Raw genomic sequence first — 20,619 nt, 5'->3', positions numbered from 1 at the left:
ATTAGCAACAATTTTCTTTTTAATCTACCCGGCATCATCCGGAATAAAGGCAGAAGCTGTGGATAGATACAGAGGTCATTTTAACCTTTTTACTCTAACAATACTGGTGCTCTACTAACCACAAGATACTTTATTTAGATCTCCCTGCCCCTAGAGGAGCTAGCTCCCCCCCCCTCAAGGCTACGGTTGAGACCATTAGGTTAGTACTATCTTAACACAGCGGGATGGACTGGCCTATGATGAAGCATGCCACTACAATGTGGGTGAGTTCTTTCCATCCATAAAAATTGATTTATCTCATTGAAGGATCAGATATTCGGTATAGAACAAGGATCATAAAGTGTCACTGGTGGAATGGAATCCCGTCCCACATTGTATGTGTTCAAGTTATAAATTGGGTGTGAGTGGGATTCTCAAGGGCCATTCTCCTACTTTCTCTGAGGTGATTGCTAAGACAGAAAACTGGCCCTAATGTCCGGGGTGGCCAGTTTTTAGGAACTAAACATTGCCCAAGACCGCTTCCAGTTATGCCATCCTCAAAGTGTCGCTGGTGGAATAGAATCCCACCCCACAGTTCTTGGTCTTACCAGCTTCAATGGTAATCAACTCGAGAGAGCACCTGATAGGGGCCTAGGGTAAGAACCCCTATCAACAGCCCTCACTTTTCTGAGTGGGAGCGCTCAGCCAGTGAGCGGAAATACAGGCACTTTGCGACTTGCAGAGTGCCTACCCCTGGTCATCATGTCAGTCAGGAAAAAAACTAGCCAGGATGACATTTTAACACCACAAAGAGCATCAAGATGGAGAAGCTGGTGAGGAGTTTCATGGGAAACTATGGATGACACAGTCTTGACACCGAAAGAGCGAACCCCGCTTCATTATAATGTGCTGTGCACAAAACTATGAGGAAAGAAATTACAGAATTGCTGTGGCTATCCATGACATTAAACAGAAGTTGTGGAGTTTGTCTAGTGGAGTTGTGTTGGCAGCGTGGAAGGTGGAGGCATCTATGGAGAGATTAGAAACCGCACCAACAGACGCTGCTGATAACATAAGAGACACTGGATCTGTAGGACGTCTGCAACAGACAAAACTAGAGGAACATGGAGGAGCCAGGCAATGTGAGGAGTACCCATCTTCAAGAGCTGGGGTTTCCAGTGGATGCCTTGTGGGGTTCTTTGCTGGGCTGTATGTTAAGGAAGTACCTTCTGAGGTATTGGGTCCTCATCTGGATGGAGAGATGGGGTTGATGTGTTTTTTCACTCTCCCATAATTCTGCAGAGGGAACAGAGTTTCTGAGATGTTGCAGTACAGTTAATGGAGTATAGAGATAAAAATCTTGCAGATTAAGATGACAAGGATATTGCTGGAGGACCTGGACTGTGGCACATAACTGATTGAAATCATCTTGTGGCACCTGAGAAACAGGGTGTTTACATTCTTCCTAGCTACTGCAGGCTTGGCGATGCAGGCTCTCTTCCTGGAGTTGGTAATAGGGGGTTATACTTGTTTTTCACTGTCTTTCCTTTCCCTCTGTTGTTACTCTGCTTTCCCATCCTTCTTCCTGCTTTTTTATCTCAAACTGTGGAACTGCATATTTGTACAAAGCCTTGAATCTGCTGTCTTCTCATTGTACTGTAGTGGATCTTTTTGAACATTCGGCTGAAGAAACTTCTCTGGGAATCATGGCACAACATTGTTCTGTGACTATTTTGATTCCTTTGCTACTGGTAATAAACAGATTTATTGCTAGAATATTGCCACAGTGTGGAGATGCCAGGCATAAGTACCAACAGATTTAGAGCATGAGTACTGCTGCGTAGGTAAGGCTTACCATGGACCCTGCAGAAGGTAAGCCTGGGCACTACTTTATAATAACCAGATGGAAATTCACAACACAGTAAATGAATATGTTGTGTGGAAGGTGGCCAAGAAAGAAAGCGGCAAAATAATTTGCATAATTAGTGCTCAATGGTGACTGTCCAATGAGCGCTTTACAATTCTCAGTAACAGCATTTTGAGAAGATGAAATAAAACACCAGCAGTGACTATAGAAAAATTTGTTAGCCTGAAGCAAACTGCTTGCTGCAAAGAAAATTAGAAGGCAGCTGAAACATACAGAAGACGATTGTATCTATGTAAGCGGCCAAACTGTGGCCCTAACTAAATATCTGGTTCATATATTTCTCACTGACAATTATAGATGCAAAACAAACCTCCTTTACATGACCCATGACTCCTGTTTTGGAAAGTAGAGGCTGACTTTACATGATTAGATTTAACACCGACCAACAGCAGTTTAAGGGAGTATGCATTACACAAAAATGTGCCTGCGACAATATAATTTGAATAGGTGCTCAAGTTGGATTTCAGACTTACAATGTTACGGAGTGCACCAACAGAACTACATGGATGTTTGCAACAGCGTAATATAGCTCATAGCCGGCTACACTATGAGAACTACAATTTACTGAAATAGCAGATGATTGTTGGCAAGTCCCATGTGGAGATATTTCTCAATATAAGTAAACAAATGATATAACACGGTTTCTGTGGCAGTACCAGAGTCCATGATTGTGCTATATTCTTCTCATTGAATATAGCCGCCATAAACATCTTCCAGGAAAAATAAAGGTTAAAAGAATCTAGAAGGCAGCATGTGACTAAAACAAACACAAAACCCTCCAACAATCAGAGATAGTACTGTGTCCTTTCTCTACATCATTCTTTCAAACGCAGCATCCAGTTATATCCTTTCACTTTTATAGTCAGCATTTGTGTGCAATATCTTACTGTATGCAAGACACGAGTGATGTTAATCTAGGGAGTACTTAGAAAATATGTTACTTAACTTTGGTAATGCTTTTTCTGGTGGACACTAACCGCAGATTCCTCACCACAGAATACTTCCCAGGCTGCTTCTGGAATGTTTCTCAGCAATGCTTCCTGGTGGACTTGGTTGTCAGACAGTAATGCTTTGTGAATGTGTGCAGATTTCAAGGACATGCACTCTGTGGACCAATGCACAGGTGGTAGCTGGTGGAATAAGCTTTCAGACCCTCCGGGAACTGCTTACTGGATAGTGCGTAGCAGCTACTGATGCAGAGGACTATCCACCTTGACCGGTTGGAACGCAGGGAAATGTCCTGACACTGCAGTCAACTCCAGAGGCACACAGTCTCTGGCCCAAGACCCTACACTACCCTCTATGTAACACCACATGGTGGTGGTTGAGAGAACCTGCACCAGCCTTCATTTGATGGATGGCAGGAAGGCCTTCAGTGCCAGAAAACTGGCCTGCACCTCAGACTGATATGGAACCTGGCTTAAGCCAGACAATCTCTGGATCTCTACCTCCCCCAGATGCCATTCCAAATCCAGAAGTGACTCATCCTTCAACGCAGACAGCTTTCACTGGGGAAGAGAGAGAGAGGCCTGCTCCTGGACCAATTGTGTTCGAGCAGCCACCAGCAAACTGTGAACCATTTCTGCTGAAATATGGATGTCATCTGTCACAATACTTTGGTCCTGGGCACACTGAAACTGCAAGTTTATCACAGAGCTCAAACGTGCCACCTGGAGTAGTTGACCAATGAGATGCAAGAGGCTCGAAGCCTCAGATCTCTACTCATGAGATGCAGGACCAAGGCTATAACATCAGATCATAGCCTTAAAGTCCCAGACTCGCTGTGGCCGAGAGGAGGCCTTGAACTGCAATATGTCCAGAATAGCCCCCAATGAATGTCAACCTCTGCAAAGGAGTCAAGTAGAACTTCGAATAACTGATTGTAAACCCAAACAAAGTCAAAATATTTGCTGTTGCCTGGAGGTGGTCTAAGACTGAATGTGGCAAGCCAACCTTCAGCAGTTAGTCACTGAGGTAGATAAACCTTTGAATGTGTACCACGACCAACTCTTACTTTTGTGAACAACAATGAGGGATTTATTATTATACTGCAAACTGGAAATGCCCCCTGGCCGACATTGAACTACAGGTAACACCAGTGGGACTGCAGAACAGGTATATGAGAATTTGTGTTCTGCAGGAGACAATCCTAATGCATAGATCCAGACAGGCTTAGATCTGGACCAGCATTAGTATCTTTAATTTTTCTTCCGCAGGGAAGCATTCAGATTTCGAAGAAAGAAATAGGCCAAATATCTACATCATTTTTGGCACAAGGAAACACCAAGAATAACATACCTTTCTTCTATCCAAGTCAGGAACCCTCTAAATAGCACCTTTGCAGCAGAAAGGAGAGGTTCTCCTTTGAACGTTCATCAGATGTGGAGAAGCAAACAAGTTACTCACCTTCGGTAGCACTCTTTCTGGTAGAGATTATCCAACTGCAGATTCTTTACTTTTGAATACTCCCCCATGCAAACTGGATGTGGATTTTTTTTTCAGCAGTAACCCTGTGCACTGGCAGGTGGTGCTGGCGAATCAACTCCATACCGCACCATTTGTGGCGTGAGTGGGCCTATAAAAGAGCAACCCATGTGAGGTGACATCAGTTGCTTTCTTAACACTTCTGTGCACACTGATGCTTGGTCACGACCAGTGTGCAGATTCCTAGATTGGGATCTTTTATGTTAAGAGACCAGTTTGCAGAACGGGAGGGTCAGTGAGGAATCTGTGGTTAGACAAAGTCTCTACCAGAAAGAGAGTTACCAAAGGTAAGTAACTTATTCTTCTCATACAGACTTGCAAAAGCATATTCCTCACCGTGTAAACAGATGGCCAATCGATACTGTCAGGAAAACTATTGCCAGCGTCAAGTTCTTCCCTCAGCAAAAACGATTCCCCTTTTCCTTGTACCCCCGTTGGTTGCAGCGCCGTCCTCACTCCTGGAGGCTCTTGTGGAGGCTGTTCTTAGAACTAGCTTCTTCAGGTTTAACTGCTACTCAAAATGGTGGCCGCAACTCCTTGTGAGGTCAGCGCTCTAGTCTTTCTACCTTAGTCTCGTGCTGAAGCTTCCCTCCAGCTGTTTCTCTCTGGGAGCCCTGCACTTCAACTGTCATCCTGAGGAGAATGAGCAGTGTTCCTGAAGCGCTTCATTTTTATAAAGAACTCTTTCAGTTTTGCGTAAATAATTCCTTTTCTTGTTACCGTGTGCACACCAGCTAATTTTTCCTTTTTGAAGAAACTTAATTTTTTCCTTCTTCCAACAACTGGCTTTTGGCTTTCTGAGAAGAATTTGTTTTGGCTTAAAAGAACTTCAAGCAACTGCAGTAAGGAATCCTTTTGTATGATTTCCAGACTTGCCAATATATCTATATGTCCATATATATTCAAGAACTCTTTGCTTTGCAGACTTGTCAGTCTTAGAGACAAACCTCAGTGCTCAGGCTAATTCCTAGAGACTATTATTGAGAAAACTGAACCTCGAGATGGAGTTTTTGTTTTCTGTAAAAAGACATTAGTAGTTTTTATTTTTTGTGAACTTTTGAACTGTCCTCCAGAGAACCTTGGAAACCTCCGACTCCTGGAGATAAGAAGATAATAAGTTAACATTGTTCTCTTAGAGAGAGGCTAGTCTCTCAAAAGATCCAGGTTAGGACGACAATAGAATTGGGTGAAAGTGAATGGCTGAACAGTTGAATGCGCAGTAGGAATGTACTTATCTATGCTCTTATCACCCGAATGCAGGTCCTTCCTCAAAAAAGACAATACGTCCAAACCTGTGATAAATGCATTCGGGGAAAGACAGCATGTTTAGCTCCTGAAGGTGAGCTTCAGCCTTTTCCCATTGCACCAAATCCCTGGCACACCATTACTATGGATTTGATTGTAGATTTACCTTAAAGTCAAGGTTTTGACACAATCCTAGTTTTTTAAGACACCTTTTCTAAAAATGAGTCATTTCATCCCTCTGAAGAAGGTTCCTAGAGCCTCTCAGTTAGCACATAGTGAGAGCTCATGGCATTCCAGTGGTTGTAATCTCAGACTGAGGCCCCCAATTTGTTTCCCAATTCTGGAGGGCCTTTATGAAACAACTTGGAATAGATTCACGTTATTCTACCAGTTGTCATTCGGAAACAGATGGACAGAAAGAAAATGTTAACCAGGAGACAGAGCAGTTCCTACGCTTCTATCTCCTGGATCAGGATAATGATTGGCCAGATTTCATTTGGACAGCAGAAATTGCATGCAACAATGCTATTCAAGCCTCCACTAGTTGAACTCTGGTAGGCACCCAAACATTATCTTAGGAAGGTCGGGAGGCTCAGTCCCAGCTGCTAATGAATTAAGTAAGAAAATTCAAAAGACCTACCAATCCGCTAGAGAACACTTGACCAAGGCGAAGGTCTCTTACAAGAAACATGCTGATATTCAGATATTAAGTTAACATTGTTCCCTTAGAGAAAGGCTAGTCTCTCAAAAGATCCAGGTTAGGAGAACGATATGATTGGGTGAATGTGAATGGCTGAACAGTTGAATGCGCAGTAGGAATGTACTTATCTATGCTCTTATCACCAGACTGCAGGTCCTTCTTTAAAGAAATCCCAATAAGAAGAAAGGTGCAGGTTTTCAGAGACACACATTGAATACCCTATCTTCAAGTGGGAAACACAGGCTGGAACTGCATCTGGAGGCGGCCTCTCTTTTTCTTTTCCAATTTCCCTTTCCCCCTAGGGGATGCAGGGTTCAGAAGTTAAAGTCTGAGCACGCATCTGTTGGGGGGAGTTGTATAAAAGGCATATGCTCCTTTGGAAGTTTGATTTAATGGGTAACTTTCTGACAGATACCTCCTAGGTGGTGGGTCCGTGAACAAGTCAAACCATAAAGTCACAAAGAACCTACAAGGAAAAATGACCTGCTAGGCGCACCTGGATGTCTAGAAAATAGTGCCTTGTGAAGGTATGAAGTGATGTAACATCTTGACAAGTGTCTAGAACAGGCCTCCCATGGACCAACACAGTGGCAGCATACTTGGCTTTGGTAGTATAAGCCTGCAGGCCCTCAGAAGGCTGTTTTTTGGCCAGTGTGTAGCAGATCTTAATGAGGAGCACATTCCAGCCCGAGATCGTCATTTTCTCGACATTCCTGCCTTTCTTCACCCCTGTGAATCCGATAAAGAACTGATTGGCCATCCGGTGGTCTCTGATACAATTGATATAGAAGCTGAGACTCTTGTCAGATACACCTATTGAAGCATTCACTCCTCAGAGAAGTGAAGTGGAGTGGAACAAAGAACGGCAGAAGGGTGATTGTCTGACTAACAAGAAATGGAGTCACCACCTTTGGAAGGAAGGAAGCACGTCTTGAGTGATAGCTTGCGAAGTGAGAACATGGTACAGGACGGGTGAACAAAAAGGGCTTGTAGCTCTCTGACCAACAAGCTAATGGTACAAGGAGGACAGTCTTAAGGGTAAGGAGTCTGAGAGGATAACTGTGGAAGGGCTCAAAAAGTGTATACACAAGCAATATGAGGGCCACATTTAAGTCCACTGGTCCATGATGAAAGGAGAACACATTTGGCAACCCTATGAGGAATCACATAAAAGGAGATTTAAACAATGCAGGCTGGTCCTGCAACCATAATAAGACTGAAAGAGCCAATAAGCACCCTTTAATAGTGCTCAAAGCAAGGACTTGCTGGGCAAAGGAAAACAGAAACACCACCACTTCGGACTACTTGCAATGGAGTTTGTCAATCTGTTCAGAAGCGCACTAGACCACAAAACTGTCCCAATGGCAGGTGTATACAGATATTCTTGAGGGACGCCTGGATGCCAAGATGACAAAAACTACTTCTGGAGAAATGTCGAAATCACTCAACTGCTGATGCAGGTCTCCGAGCAATGAAGTGGAGGCGGTGCAAGGCTGGGTGAAGGACGCTAGTCTTCTGCTGCGACACAAGAACCTCCCTTAAAAGGTAGCCTGATTGGAGTGCTGATGCTCCTTTCCAAGAGTTTAGGTTATCATACTCTCCATGCCTAGTCCTGAGCCACTAGGATGACTTGGGTTGGTTGGTCCTGAGCTTCTTCAGAATTTGGATCAGGAAAGGTATCAGCAGAAAGACTTACAAAAGTCTGGAATTCAACTTTAAGTGGAACAACTCACCAACCAAGAGAAACCTGGGATAAACCAACACACAAAGAAGATGTAATACTGAGCGTTCTCTATCGAGCCAAGGTCGCCCCAATCAAAAAAGCTTGGACTTCTGGTTTCTTGTTGGACTTCTCCAACCAATTACAGCGTGAAGAAGACCAATCGTAGGCGCAACTGCAGGAGTGTCATTGGCTCCTACCCTTTACACCTCAACCGATTCCCAACAGGGGGTCTTGCAGTACTTCGACATAAGAGCTTAGATTCACAATCTCGAATGACCCTGGGGAGCATAAAGGCACAATTGCTGCAGGCCTTAGAGTCATGATCCAAACCTAGGCACTATAGGCAAACCAATGGGGGTTACTTACCGACACTTGTTTGCGACATTCCCAAACAGGGCTTAAACACTGTAAACTAGGGGAGTGAACTTATTCCCTTGCACTCTGTCGAATTTCTACAAATTAAAGTCTTGATAAGATAAGGGATAAGTCAGGATATGTGCCCTGGTGCACAAAAAAAAGTCAGTACACATGGGTGGTGCCTATATAGGCCCATACACATCACACCTGGATTGGGTAGGTGTAGATGTAGAGCCACTGGCACCACCTGCTGCTGCAGAGTGGTACTGCTGAAACAAATTCCATATTCAGACTGAAGCCTATTGTAGTATTCATAAAGTGAAGAATCAGTGGTTAGAAGTTTCTATCAGGAAGAAGAGATGGACAATAACCATGCTGAATGATCTGTATGACCCATCCATAGGATGAGAAGTATCACTATCATGGAAGGAATGATAAATCGCACCCCACACAAAATGGGTGGTTTCTGCTAAGGGGAAACTTAAGTGGCTTGGAGGCTGTTACAGGAGGCGAGGGGGACTAGGAGGACTGGTAACCCTGCTGGCCACCACAATACTCGACGCTATCTGTATGCCAGCCCCCTGAATTAGCCCATGAATTTTCTAAACTGGTGAGGGAAGTGCTTGACAGGACTCAACAGTTCCAGGGAGTGTGCATTGGACCTACTGCCTTAAAACAGTCCAGGAAGATATCAGTTTTTTGCCAAAAACGTGAGCCATCTAACAGCATATCCATGAGAGGGGCTTACATATCTTCAGAGAATCCTGTGGAACGAATCCACTTGTGGCAGCAGAGCACAAAGCTAGTGCCAACCAACCTTTCCAGGCAGTCTGCAGAAAGTAGGCCAGTACAATTAACATACTTGGCCATGTCCAGTCGTTATGAATTGTTTGACCCACAGAAGTACTAAGGTCTTCTGCAAGATTTCAGTGGCCATGTCCCAGAGAAAATGCCTAGAGAAGGCCAGCAGGCAGACGGCAGAGACCACTACAAGTACCAGGCTGGCAGAACAGAATATTTGTTTTCGAAATGACTCAATCCTCTTAGATTCTTTAGCCAGAGGAGCTGTGGGGAAATTATGATGGTTAACCTTATAAGTTGAAGCTTGAACCACCAGCCTCTTTGAAGAAGGATGTTTAGTAATTAAATCAGGGTCGGTAGGCGCTGGCCTATGATGGCTGGCCAAATGACTATTCACCAGCAGGCAAGAACAGAGCTTTACCCAAGTGCACTTCAAAGTATCAGTGAGGGCCTCACTGAAGGGGAGTAACGGCTCAGACATTTCAGGCCCAAACTGTAGAAATTGCCTAAGGACATTAGTCTTGGTCTCAAGATAGGGCAGCTGTAAATCCATGCCCTCCATTGCCCATTTGGCCACAACTACAAATAACACACACTCTTCAGTTGGTCGCCTAAGTTGCGAGTCCAACCCCCTATCAGGTGAGATACCAAGCACACTGGCATCTTGTAAATCTACATAAAACTGTCATCATAATGAGGGGTAACATGACCATACCCTACCCCTCTCCCTCCATTAGCATCTTTCTCTGGTAGTCTACCTTGATCAGAGTCAGAGTCGAAAAGATAATGGATTCCCTAGTAGCGGTATCAGTGTAGAATCGGGCTGTATGACAACCGGTTGCGCTTTATTAAGATCACAGCGTGATACTGGTTGAGGTCAGGCTGAAGTTGATTCAGTTGATTCAGTGTCGAATGGAGGCCTGACGCAGGTCCAAATGCCAGTAGGTGCCTATACAGGAATCAGTACTGGACCTGAAATGGGACCGCAGGCATCAGTTGATGCTGGGTAAAAACCCATAACGCAGATGGAGGCCGTTGCTGAAAGCTGAAGCCCAAAGAAGCACCACAAAGTGTAGGAAAAGGTCCAGGAGTGCCAAGGTGCGCTGGGATCAGCAGTTGAATCAACTCTGGCACTTGGGGACCCCAGAATAGGCCAACTAGCAGTGTGACAACCTCATGCCTTTTCCTTCTGCATGGAGTGGTGGAGATGGAGTCAACTCTTGCTTTGCTTTTTTAGGTTTACAGGTAGACTTCTGTTCAGACTCACCGGAAAACTTACTGTGAGGTAGACCACTGGGAGTGAGGATGAGACCACACTCATGACTTGGAGCAAGAGTGGGGATTAGGCAAGCATCTCGACTTCTTATGTTCAGTGACCAACAACTCTGCCACCCGGTCCTGGATCGCCTTCGAGTGCATGAAGGCCCACTTGTACAACTGAGTCATGTCCCAAGACCAAACATCAGAGAAACATTTTATGCGGGTCCTTGACAAACATCTGTTTTCTGCAATCACAGCATGGCTTCAAACATGTTATTTTAGGGGGAAGCATCGCTCACTAGTACACTGGTTTTAGGACATTTCAGAAATCATTGAAAGGCGAACAAATATGACAGCAGAGTTCCAGATCCACGTGGAAAGGCATGGCAAGAAAGGAACTGATGTTATGGAGCATGGGCAGTGATATGTACCCAGCTCCACTCCAGCGCTTCCAGGGCAGTATGGAGAAGCAATATGCCAACTAAAAGCACTGCCAAGAAATTTTCTGGATCCAATCTGGCACCTGGAGAGTATTCTAAAGTGAGTCATCTACAGTTAGATCTATCCATCAGTAATGTGATTCATATGCATGCTAACGTGTTCAATACTTACTTTGTGAGACAGAAGTTTTTTGCTTTCCCTACAAGAGATCACAGTGTCCTATAGTAAGGAACTCAACAGGTGGGTCAGCACCTCACTCCAGGACCCAAAGGGCACACGTCAGTGATCCAATTCGCTGGTGGCTCTGTTGACCTTCTCCCCTCTGACTTCTCAGGGCGGGTGCTGCAGTTAAAGGCTGATGCGTGGGTGCAAACTGCGGTCCTAACCTTTTTTGCCAGGGAGTAAACTATCACAAACTACCATTAAGAGCCACCCAAGGCAGCCCACAATCTAATGTTTACAGTGGACAGCTGAACAAACCAGTAAACTGAACAAATCAGTAAAATCCTGTGTGGAGTAATGTTGCGTGGTCTTCTTCACATAGGGTCATAAGACCCATGAACAACCTACTATGGAGGGAGAGCTGCTGCCCTCCCCACATCATCTATTCTCCATACATTGCCGTCTGTTTTTCCATAGGGAGGTTATTGGCCCTGGCCATCTCCAGATACAATTATTTGTTTTATTTAGCTCTGCGTGTTATCTCTTGTCAACCTAGTGCAACATGATGACCGCATCAAAAAACTAAAACTGGCCTTCTGGATAATAACACCAACAGCATTAATAAAGGGGAAGTCATTTTGTTTTTCAAAAATTGAAATTGGGCTTTAAGAAGACAGAAGGGGTACTTCTAGCTTGTCATTGACAAGAAAAGTGTTTGAGACACTCTTCAGAAGTTAACGTGTTGGCCCCTAGTGGATACATTTAACATTTTTGAACATCACAGTGTTTAGATCAGAGGGAAAGCTGTTCTTTCGAGATATGCCAGCAGTGCTGCTTCACTTAAGAGAAGTGTTCTAATCAAACTGGACACCAAGCTGAGAGCATGGTCACAATGAAGAAAGGAATTTATGGCCAGGGTCTGTACTTTGGGGAGATAATTAGGTCAATTCGTTACCGTTTTAGACAAAGATGAGACTTCACAGCAGGTGCTACTCCCCCTGCCCGCAAAAAAAATGGTTCTAGAGGGGCTGAATCAGACTGGGATGCTTGTTGCTTTTTCAGTTAGGGCAAGGATGGGATTACTGGAGGGGGTCAGCCTAACTGAAGAAACTGCCAATGGCAAGATCAAACAAGATTTAACACCAGCTTCCCATTAAAGGGATGGAATGGCTACATGGACCTGAAGCCTAAACAAAATAGTCTTTAGAGGTATCACCCGCTGCACAACAATAAGTAAAACACACTAACACTACTGTCAAATAAAATGATATAAGAGGAATATCACTTTCCAGAGTTTGGGATACGTGCAAGGCGGTTGTAGGAAGGGAACTCATGTTGCATACTGCGACTCTTCAGAGGCGTGCAAGGGAGAAAAAAAAAAACACAACAAAAACAAAAAACGCAACTTTAATCCATCATACAAACACTCAACGTCACAAAGCTGACAGCTCACTTTGCACTCTCTGATCCCGTACAAAGACTAGGAGAGAAGGAGATCAGCTCCTTAAAGGCGTACATGAAAGAAAATGCCTTTCACAAGCAATAAACACTATTTAAATGTGGCCAAGGGAGACTGCATACCGGCTTTTAAACTGTAGGCACAAAAGTTCCATAACGTCATTCAAAAGCTACAGGTGACCGAGCTACATTGCTAAAATTCCTCAGGTGTTTCAGATGTCCATCAATTCTTACACAAATCTATACACCAGACAAGAACTAAAGTTTAGTGAAACACACTATCTGTCTTACTGTTCAGTATGCTAAATCCAGAGACCTTACAGGAAGTAGATGTTCCCATTACAGCAGCAGAAGCTGCCATTGCAATCAAAGGGATGCCCCAAAATAGGTCTCCAGGCCCAGACGACTTCTCAATGTAAAGTTATAAAGCATTTCCAGTCTCTCTGTTGGAAACACTGACAAAGTTGTTTAATTTCATGAAAGAAACCGGAAAAGTTATAGACACTATGCTGGAAGCGATAATCACAGTCTTCCTGAAACCAAGGAAAGAACCCGTAACCAAGAGCCCCTTTATACAACAACGTAAAAAATGTCCCCATGGTCCTGATCACAATATTGAACAAAATATGGCAGGACCTCATCTCCTCTTTCCATGACAATACGTGCTTGGTGGTAACCCTAATTGATATGGCCATTAAAAAAAAAAAAGATGGTCCTTCTCTCGCTAGACTTAGAGAAGTCCTCCGATGGGGGAAAATGGGGTTATACCAACAAGGTCCTCTCCAAGACCTCCACATGGCTCACCGTGCCACAGCTAATTGCATAAACCGTAAAGGAAGCATTAAAATGAACAGGGAACATTCACAACACATTAGGCGGACAAGAGGGACTCGGCAGTACTGCCATCTGTCACTTTCAATATACTCGCCCTGGCAAGGAACTCTTGTTTTAAACAAATTGATTTTTAAAATGTATAGCGAATTCCTCTATCTGGGGTATTCAGTTGGTGGGCAGATAATACAAGGTTGTTCTTATCAAATTGGCTGAGTCTACTGTTGCACTCAAAAGAGAACTACAAACCTTACCTATATATATGCATTAACAATGGAAAATTGGCAGGAATGGGAGTGGGTGATCCAAACGAGAGGTAAAGCTGAGCCTTCAGTCCGTGAGTCATACACATACAGAAGGGTCATCGCATTAGCTGGGAAAACGGCTGTCATCTCAATGTACTTCTCGTTATGACTGCAACTTGTCCTTTTGCTGGACACTTTTTTTATTTTTTAAGATCGATACCAATATGGAAAAATTGATCTGTCATAGATAGCAAGGATTAACAACATTCAAATACATTTCTTCCACGACTCCTAGATGTGGTACTAACGTTTTAGCTAAATATACGTCAACAAGTCCATAAAATACCTCCAAACTGCTTCTGCACTTCACTTTGGAGGGCAAGACCCTGATGGGTGCAAAACTGACTGTTTAGAAGAGGCAGAACGGAGGATGGCTAGGATATCTGACAAATCTAGATACGTACAAGCTCTTCAGAGCAGCCAGGAGGTTGAACAGATGCAGCCACAAAAACCAAATCCTTGGCTCCAATCAGAGAGAACAATTTCACCCATACCACTACAGAACATACTTTGGCTTCAACCACGCCAAAGACCACCTAGGAACTCCTTTCCTACCCTATGTACACATTCCTAAAATACTGGGGAAGCTTGACTTGTGCACAAATGCTTACCTCCTCTGCTGTCTCACAAGCCAGACTTCCCACCTGGCCAAAACAACATTTACTTCTTAGTCTCAGAGGGAACAGGAGCAAGAAGGCTTTATTATTTCTTTGACAAAGACAGGCTACAGTCATTGGAGGAATGCTGAGCTTCCTTACCATTACACAGAAATGATAGGTTTAAGTTGATAAGAGGCGCTTCAATCATCAGACGGCAAATTGAAGGGGGAGCAAGGTAATTGTTTTAAAACACTATTTAATCAGCCCTTGAGTTAGAGGCCCTGGAACTTGAACGCCGGGTCTGTGCGACATGCCTATATGAGTAAATAAGAAGAGGAACTGGCAAATGAAATAAATGTAGGAGCATAAGGGACAATATGGGCAAGGGCTGAAATGATTTATATTTGAACAAAATACAAACAAGGTGCATTTAAGGTCCTTATCCAATGGTATTTTACTCCTGTTAGCCCACAGGTCATAATCGATACCTCTGATGTGCCTGTCAACAACATGGAACAGTGCTACATGGTTGGTGAAAAGAAGAAAAACCACGGCACATCGCAGGATCGTAGTGAAATCCATTTATTCCTCTGTGGTGTCTCAGGAAACAAGTCCCCTGATCCAGTAAAACACACTAGGTAAGTTGTTTGAAAGCCAATAAAGTTTTCATGATTGTAAGGAAACAGTCGACAAGTGTTTCGTCAACATTGGTGTTTCTGACCTTTGGCTCAGTCACATTGGGCATTCCTGCTGAACTTAATCAAAGATATTAAAAGAATTACCCTCCCATTAGATCCTTAAACCATTCGGGAGAGGATAATATATGCCCTTAGTATCCCCCTATGGGTCTTCAAATCACACAGTTCCTATTGGCAGGCACGTTATGGGAAACAGACAACAGCACCACAACGTGGCCTAAATGATGGATGAGAATTTGGCATATCAATGCAATGCAATGAAAAAACTTGACTGCTACTTATTGGCAAAATACCTAAATTTGAAAAGATCTGGAGGCCACTTAAGATGTATATAAAAACCCGGAAAGTAGGTTGAAGGATGGCCCGCCATGTCCCGACCTGGTGCGGAAAAGTAGATATCAAACATCAAGTTCTTTCGACCACAGTGCCATAGAGCAGGAAGATCTGGTGACAGACTATTAATCCCAAAAATTGTTGGCCCTTTGAATGCACTTCTTACGGCAATGCCTGACAAAGAATGGCATCGCTCCAGCTTCATTTCTATTATCTTAGGTGGTATCTTGTATAGAGTTTTGAGGCCTGTAGCCCTCGACCCACCTGCCCGCCCCAAAGCTTCAGTGCCACATGATTTGTGCCATTATCAATGAACACTTATGTCGACAGAATTTATTTTATTTGAAAGAAAAAGCAATACATAAAGTATATGCAGAACATAAAGGAATAAAATGGCAGGCACAGTTCCTTTACATATGATCCTTCAAATATAAGATTCGGAGGTGGTTGACAGTGATTCTTCACAACTGGCAAGGGTTCAATTCCAAGAGTGCATGAATCCTGCAGATGGTACAGGGTTTCAGAATTAGAGATTCTGAAGGATCTCTGTACAGCTAGCATACATTTTCTTTAGAGAAAAAACTCTACAACCAGAAGGTTGCCCAGATGGAGGTCAAAAATGTTATTAAGTTAGTCAGGGATCATTTGGGCAGCCTTCTGTGTCCATAAGCAACATTTCCAGGATCATTAGAAAAGGCTGATACTCCAACAGTCATGTGGGGGTAGCTCCACTGGAGAAAGTGGAAAGAAGACTTGAAACTGTGTGGTGCTCTTTGCATGATTCATTTGTAGTCTGCTGGCTCTTCCAAATGTCAGTTGCTGTGACCTAACAATAGTTGTGTTAGCGGTGCAATTTAGCAACTACTTTAGGGCACGAGACCAGGATGTTAGTGGAGCTCCAATAAAGAAGAAAGAGGGACAAAGCTGGAGGCTGATTATCAATTCCATTTCCTTGCCTAACTCCCCAGAGACAACACTGAGAAATAAGTCACTTAAGGGTTGCAAACGTATACAGGAAAAACCGCTGAGAATTAAACCATCCAAAATATATTCAATCTGTAAATAGCAGAAGAAAGGTCATATTGCACTAGGAATTTTAATTTTTCATCATATGTTGAACTGTGAATACACAAGAGATAATATTAAGCACATTTGTGTATTAAATGTGTCTCTATGATCGATAGGGTCAAGACTGATTTGCATATGGCTGGGTCCAAACTGGAATGGCATGGGTAGCAACAAAACAATAGATTTAGGGCCAAATTTCTGTATTGGAGTGAATGTTTGACATTGTTCAGTATGCCGTTCATCACTTGTTCTTTTTGCACTCATACTGATGGGAGCACACACACACAACACTGGCACAGACGGGATGACTGTCCACCAAACAAGAGATACAGTAGTTAGGTCAGCGGATGCATCTCCTGGTGCAACTGCACACATAACTCAAAAACACACTGACAGTACAAGCTATCCTAGTAGAAGAGGATAGTCAAGAGTGAAAAAGCAAAGCATGGCAAACAAATAATTAAACCAGCACTGGCAACGCCAAAATGTTTGCAAATGAAACCCATTGGCTTTGTCTATGCTTTTTTTTTTAAACCCCATATTGTCTCTGTGTATGTACATACAGTTGTAGCAGTCATGTTAAACCGAAATAAAAAACACTCAAAGATGATTACCACACATGCATGAGCACATATGGTGGCCATAAAGAATGTGCAAGATGCCACACCACATGTGGCAAGCGAAATGGCCAAGAAGCATTGCACAGCTGTGAGGCTTTTGAAAAAATGTAACAAAAAAAAAAAAGTATGCAAACATAGCTAATGGGGGAAGAAGAAAGTGAAACCAAAGTCAGCAGTCCGGCACCAGTGCGCAGATACTGAGCCCTAGCAATAATGGAGAACAAGGGTGAATGAGATGGGGGAGTACACAAGGAGCAAATGTAAGCTGCTCTATAGGGGTGATGTGGCTAAGCCTTCACCAAAAAATAATAATAATAATCAAGCATTGGCAAAGCCAACAAGCTTCGCCTTTATCTTTATTTTCTATGAAACTGGCATACACATATTAGAGAAATGTTATCATAATGTTTGTTTTAGTAAAGTAAAAACATACATTGTAACATTTTTATAATATTTGTAAGCCAGCTACATGGCAAAAAGACAAAGGTGATACGTATAGGCATGCGTGTAAGAAGAAGGAAGACAGGAGACAGCGGAAGAAGACCGAAGGAGGAAGAAGACCCAAGAGGCAAGAAGACAGAAGACGCTAGACGAGAGAAGACGGTAGAAGGGAGAATACGCTAGAAGAGAATAGAGAAGAGAGAATAGAGAAGAAGAGATGATACGTAGAAGAGAGGATAGGGTAGAAGAGAGGATAGGGTAGAAGAGAGAGGACAGAAGGCATGAGAAGGCAAAATACGTGAGAAGACAAAATATGTGAGAAGAGTGCAGACTTGAGAAGTCAGCAGGTGGTAAAGAAGACAGCGATGGTATGCAGAAAAAATGAAGTTGGACGGCAACAAAGAAAGAAGACCGAGTAGAAAGCATCAAAGAAAGAAGACGCCAGCAAAGTAATAAGACAGTATGATGGAAGGATAAAGACGACAGCAATGAACAAATATTACAGAAGACAGCAGCGAAGAAAGACGTCAGAGAAGAAGACAGCATGCAGGGAATAAAAAGATGTACCTTCGGCGTCGCAGCCAGCTGGAAGGACACTTGCCAGTGTCCAATAGGAAGTGACCAGAAGGAGTAATAGGTCCACAGGAACCTTGACGGAAAGATCAGCGAAGAAGACGAAGACAACAGGAATTGACATGAAGACGACATGCTGGCCAATCCGAAGCAGGCAAATCACAGTGATGTTGGAGTAAGCCAATAGTAAGTTCAGGTAAGTAATGGGCTGGTTTCAAGCCCCTTTTAAAGATTGTAATTTTTTTTTTTTTTTTAACTAACAAAAGATTTTGCAAGCATGCAAGAAGGCTACTACTCATCCAAAATATAGTGAGACCAAAATGCTTTACAGGCAGAACAAACAGAAGAATGGGGGAGAAAAACCATCAGATCATGAGCAGGCAACTGATAAAGGCAAGAACGTCAACCCATCATTAACAATGGGTGGACCTAAACTCAACTTTAAGTTTGTACAGGATGCAATAGATAATTTTCCAAGTCTGTAGGTACAACTGTGGCCCAACATATGAAGCCCTTACGTGTAACAAAAGCAAGCTCTGACTCACACAGATGAACAAGGGAAAAATAATTAATATGAAGGGTTTTCAGTAGATGCTGCAGGTAAAAGGGGGTTGTAAAGGAGGAGAGCAAGTTTGTTTGGAGAGAAAATCTTCTAATTTCTGAAGTTATTTTTATAGGTATTGAACAAAGTAAATACATTGGTATTGACGTAATATCTAATTCGACTCGTTCATTAATAGCTAAATCATTTACTTAATGGGTTAATGAAGAACACGGTTTCACTGAGGTGGTTTACGTTCCTGGAAGCATCATAACGCAGAGTACTATGTCAATAAATTAATTTTTCTACGTACACAATTATTGTGTCCCTAAATACCAGTTTCCTGAAAACCCTTAAATTTCACAAATGTATAGAAGATCGCAATTATGCATAAATCTGCTGCTTGAAAAAAAACTCTGAACATTTTAAAGAACAGATAGAATGGAGAAAAGTTGCGGAAATCACTAACAGAACATGTGAATCTTTCCAACCAGTTTTTAATCACAGACCCTCGAATTTCCACCTCCAGAAGTCCCCTTTCACTGTTTGGAATAAGCTTTGACATTTCTCCTATGACGTGGGTGCAAAAACCTTTATTTACCTTAAATATTTACAATCACAAATGCAAACTAAAGGAGAACTACAAGAATTGTCTCGCACTTGTGGTTTCAAAACAGACTCGTTGTAAAGTTTCCAGGTTTACCAACAAATTAATGTAATTCAGTTAGAATTATTAAATGGCAAAAACACAGTAAAACCAGATTGCCTTCATTTAACTCACATGCCCAACAAAAGGTAATTAGATACAGATAATTTATTAAAAATATATTTCTTTCAAAGTGATTGAAACTATTCAAAACTGTTAACAACGAACATACTCCCCTCCACCAAGTCAGACATGGAATAATTAATTTTCAAAGAGCTGCATGCTTCAAATACTTTAATGTCTACAAAAGACAAAAAAACGAGGAGCATTACAAACCTGGTTTTAAAAAGATGGTATACAAACCAGTGTATGATCCTAACAGAAGTGATCTTTCGGGGTCCCACGGTATGGACTTCTCTTACTAGAAGTTCTGTACACCAAGCATAAAAAGCAAAATAACACTTCGTGAATAACAGCGTTGCCTATTTTAATGCATCTAGAGTACACCGATTTGGATGAAGAGCGTTTACAAAAACAAACAAAGACCCAGACTGCACCTTCTTGAAAGAACTATGGAATTCCAATACTTAGCAGGTGTCAGACACGAGCCACGAAAACTTGCCAGCAGAGCAGTAAAAGGCTTTATACTGCACTGAAAACTGATTCCAAATACAAATATTACCTGTATATATTTGGGTCTAGAAGCAGTGCTGTGTCCTTTGGCAGTTGAGATAAATGCACGACCTTTGTTTTCAATTGATGTCGTTCATTTTCGTTTACCCATACGTCAGGTAATCTAAGACACAAAAGAGGAAAAAAAAGTGCACTTGAGTTTGAGTCTAATGTGCAGAAGCCTCAAACAAAATGTTCAGACATATGGGTATAGAATGTCAATGTACCATGCTGAACAATGTCATTCCAATGAAATGAGTTATTTTCAAAATGTATAGAATGCATAACTAATTTATGATCCCTATCAACACCAGACCTTTAAATGTATTTAAAACTGTGATATTTGTCAACTACGTGGTATATACTTGGGGTTTTGTCTTGTAGCACCTTTTAATTTTATTATATCGTCGTGTTTGAACTAAATATCCCATAATGCTGCACAAAGGCTTTTGCTGGGATAGTATATATATTTGAAAAAGAAAATGCACTCAACCGTGATCAAGACTTTGTAGGTTGAAACACGTCGGGTGATGGATGTTTGTGTCTTTCTGATTTGTTTGATTTATTAAACAGGAATACTGGACTTCTTGGAGTGCTGCATTTAACTTTATTTTGTTTGGGGAAAATATATATATTCTATATATACACACACATATTCACTTAAAAAAAAAACAAAGGTTACAAGGACATTATAGTTAGGCGCACATTTTAAACGTACAAAACCATAGAAATTCACAAATTACAGTTAGAGTTAC

The 20,619-nt window shown here is 42.4% G+C and overlaps 1 protein-coding gene across 3 annotated transcripts in view; it reads right to left on the bottom strand.

Moving 5' to 3' along the window:
• The window catches only part of AEBP2 (AE binding protein 2), a 213,341-nt gene that overhangs the window by 31,466 nt on the left and 161,256 nt on the right, over positions 1 to 20,619 (bottom strand). Inside the window, exons 8-9 of one of the 3 annotated variants that reach the window (XM_069228516.1) lie at positions 19,875 to 19,988; positions 19,556 to 19,622 (exon numbers count right to left, since the gene is read on the bottom strand). In XM_069228516.1, coding sequence (XP_069084617.1) covers positions 19,568 to 19,622; positions 19,875 to 19,988 — 169 coding nt within the window. In that variant the 3' untranslated portion in view covers positions 19,556 to 19,567. Of the gene's footprint in view, positions 1 to 19,528; positions 19,623 to 19,874; positions 19,989 to 20,619 lie in introns of all 3 variants that reach the window. The other 2 variants (XM_069228515.1, XM_069228517.1) reach the window with 2 other exon arrangements.

This window comes from Pleurodeles waltl, chromosome 4_1 (assembly GCF_031143425.1).
Source record: "Pleurodeles waltl isolate 20211129_DDA chromosome 4_1, aPleWal1.hap1.20221129, whole genome shotgun sequence".
Lineage (NCBI taxonomy): Eukaryota > Metazoa > Chordata > Amphibia > Caudata > Salamandridae > Pleurodeles > Pleurodeles waltl.
Note: the sequence above shows the minus strand (reverse complement) of the source record. Positions and strands in the feature narration are given on the sequence as shown.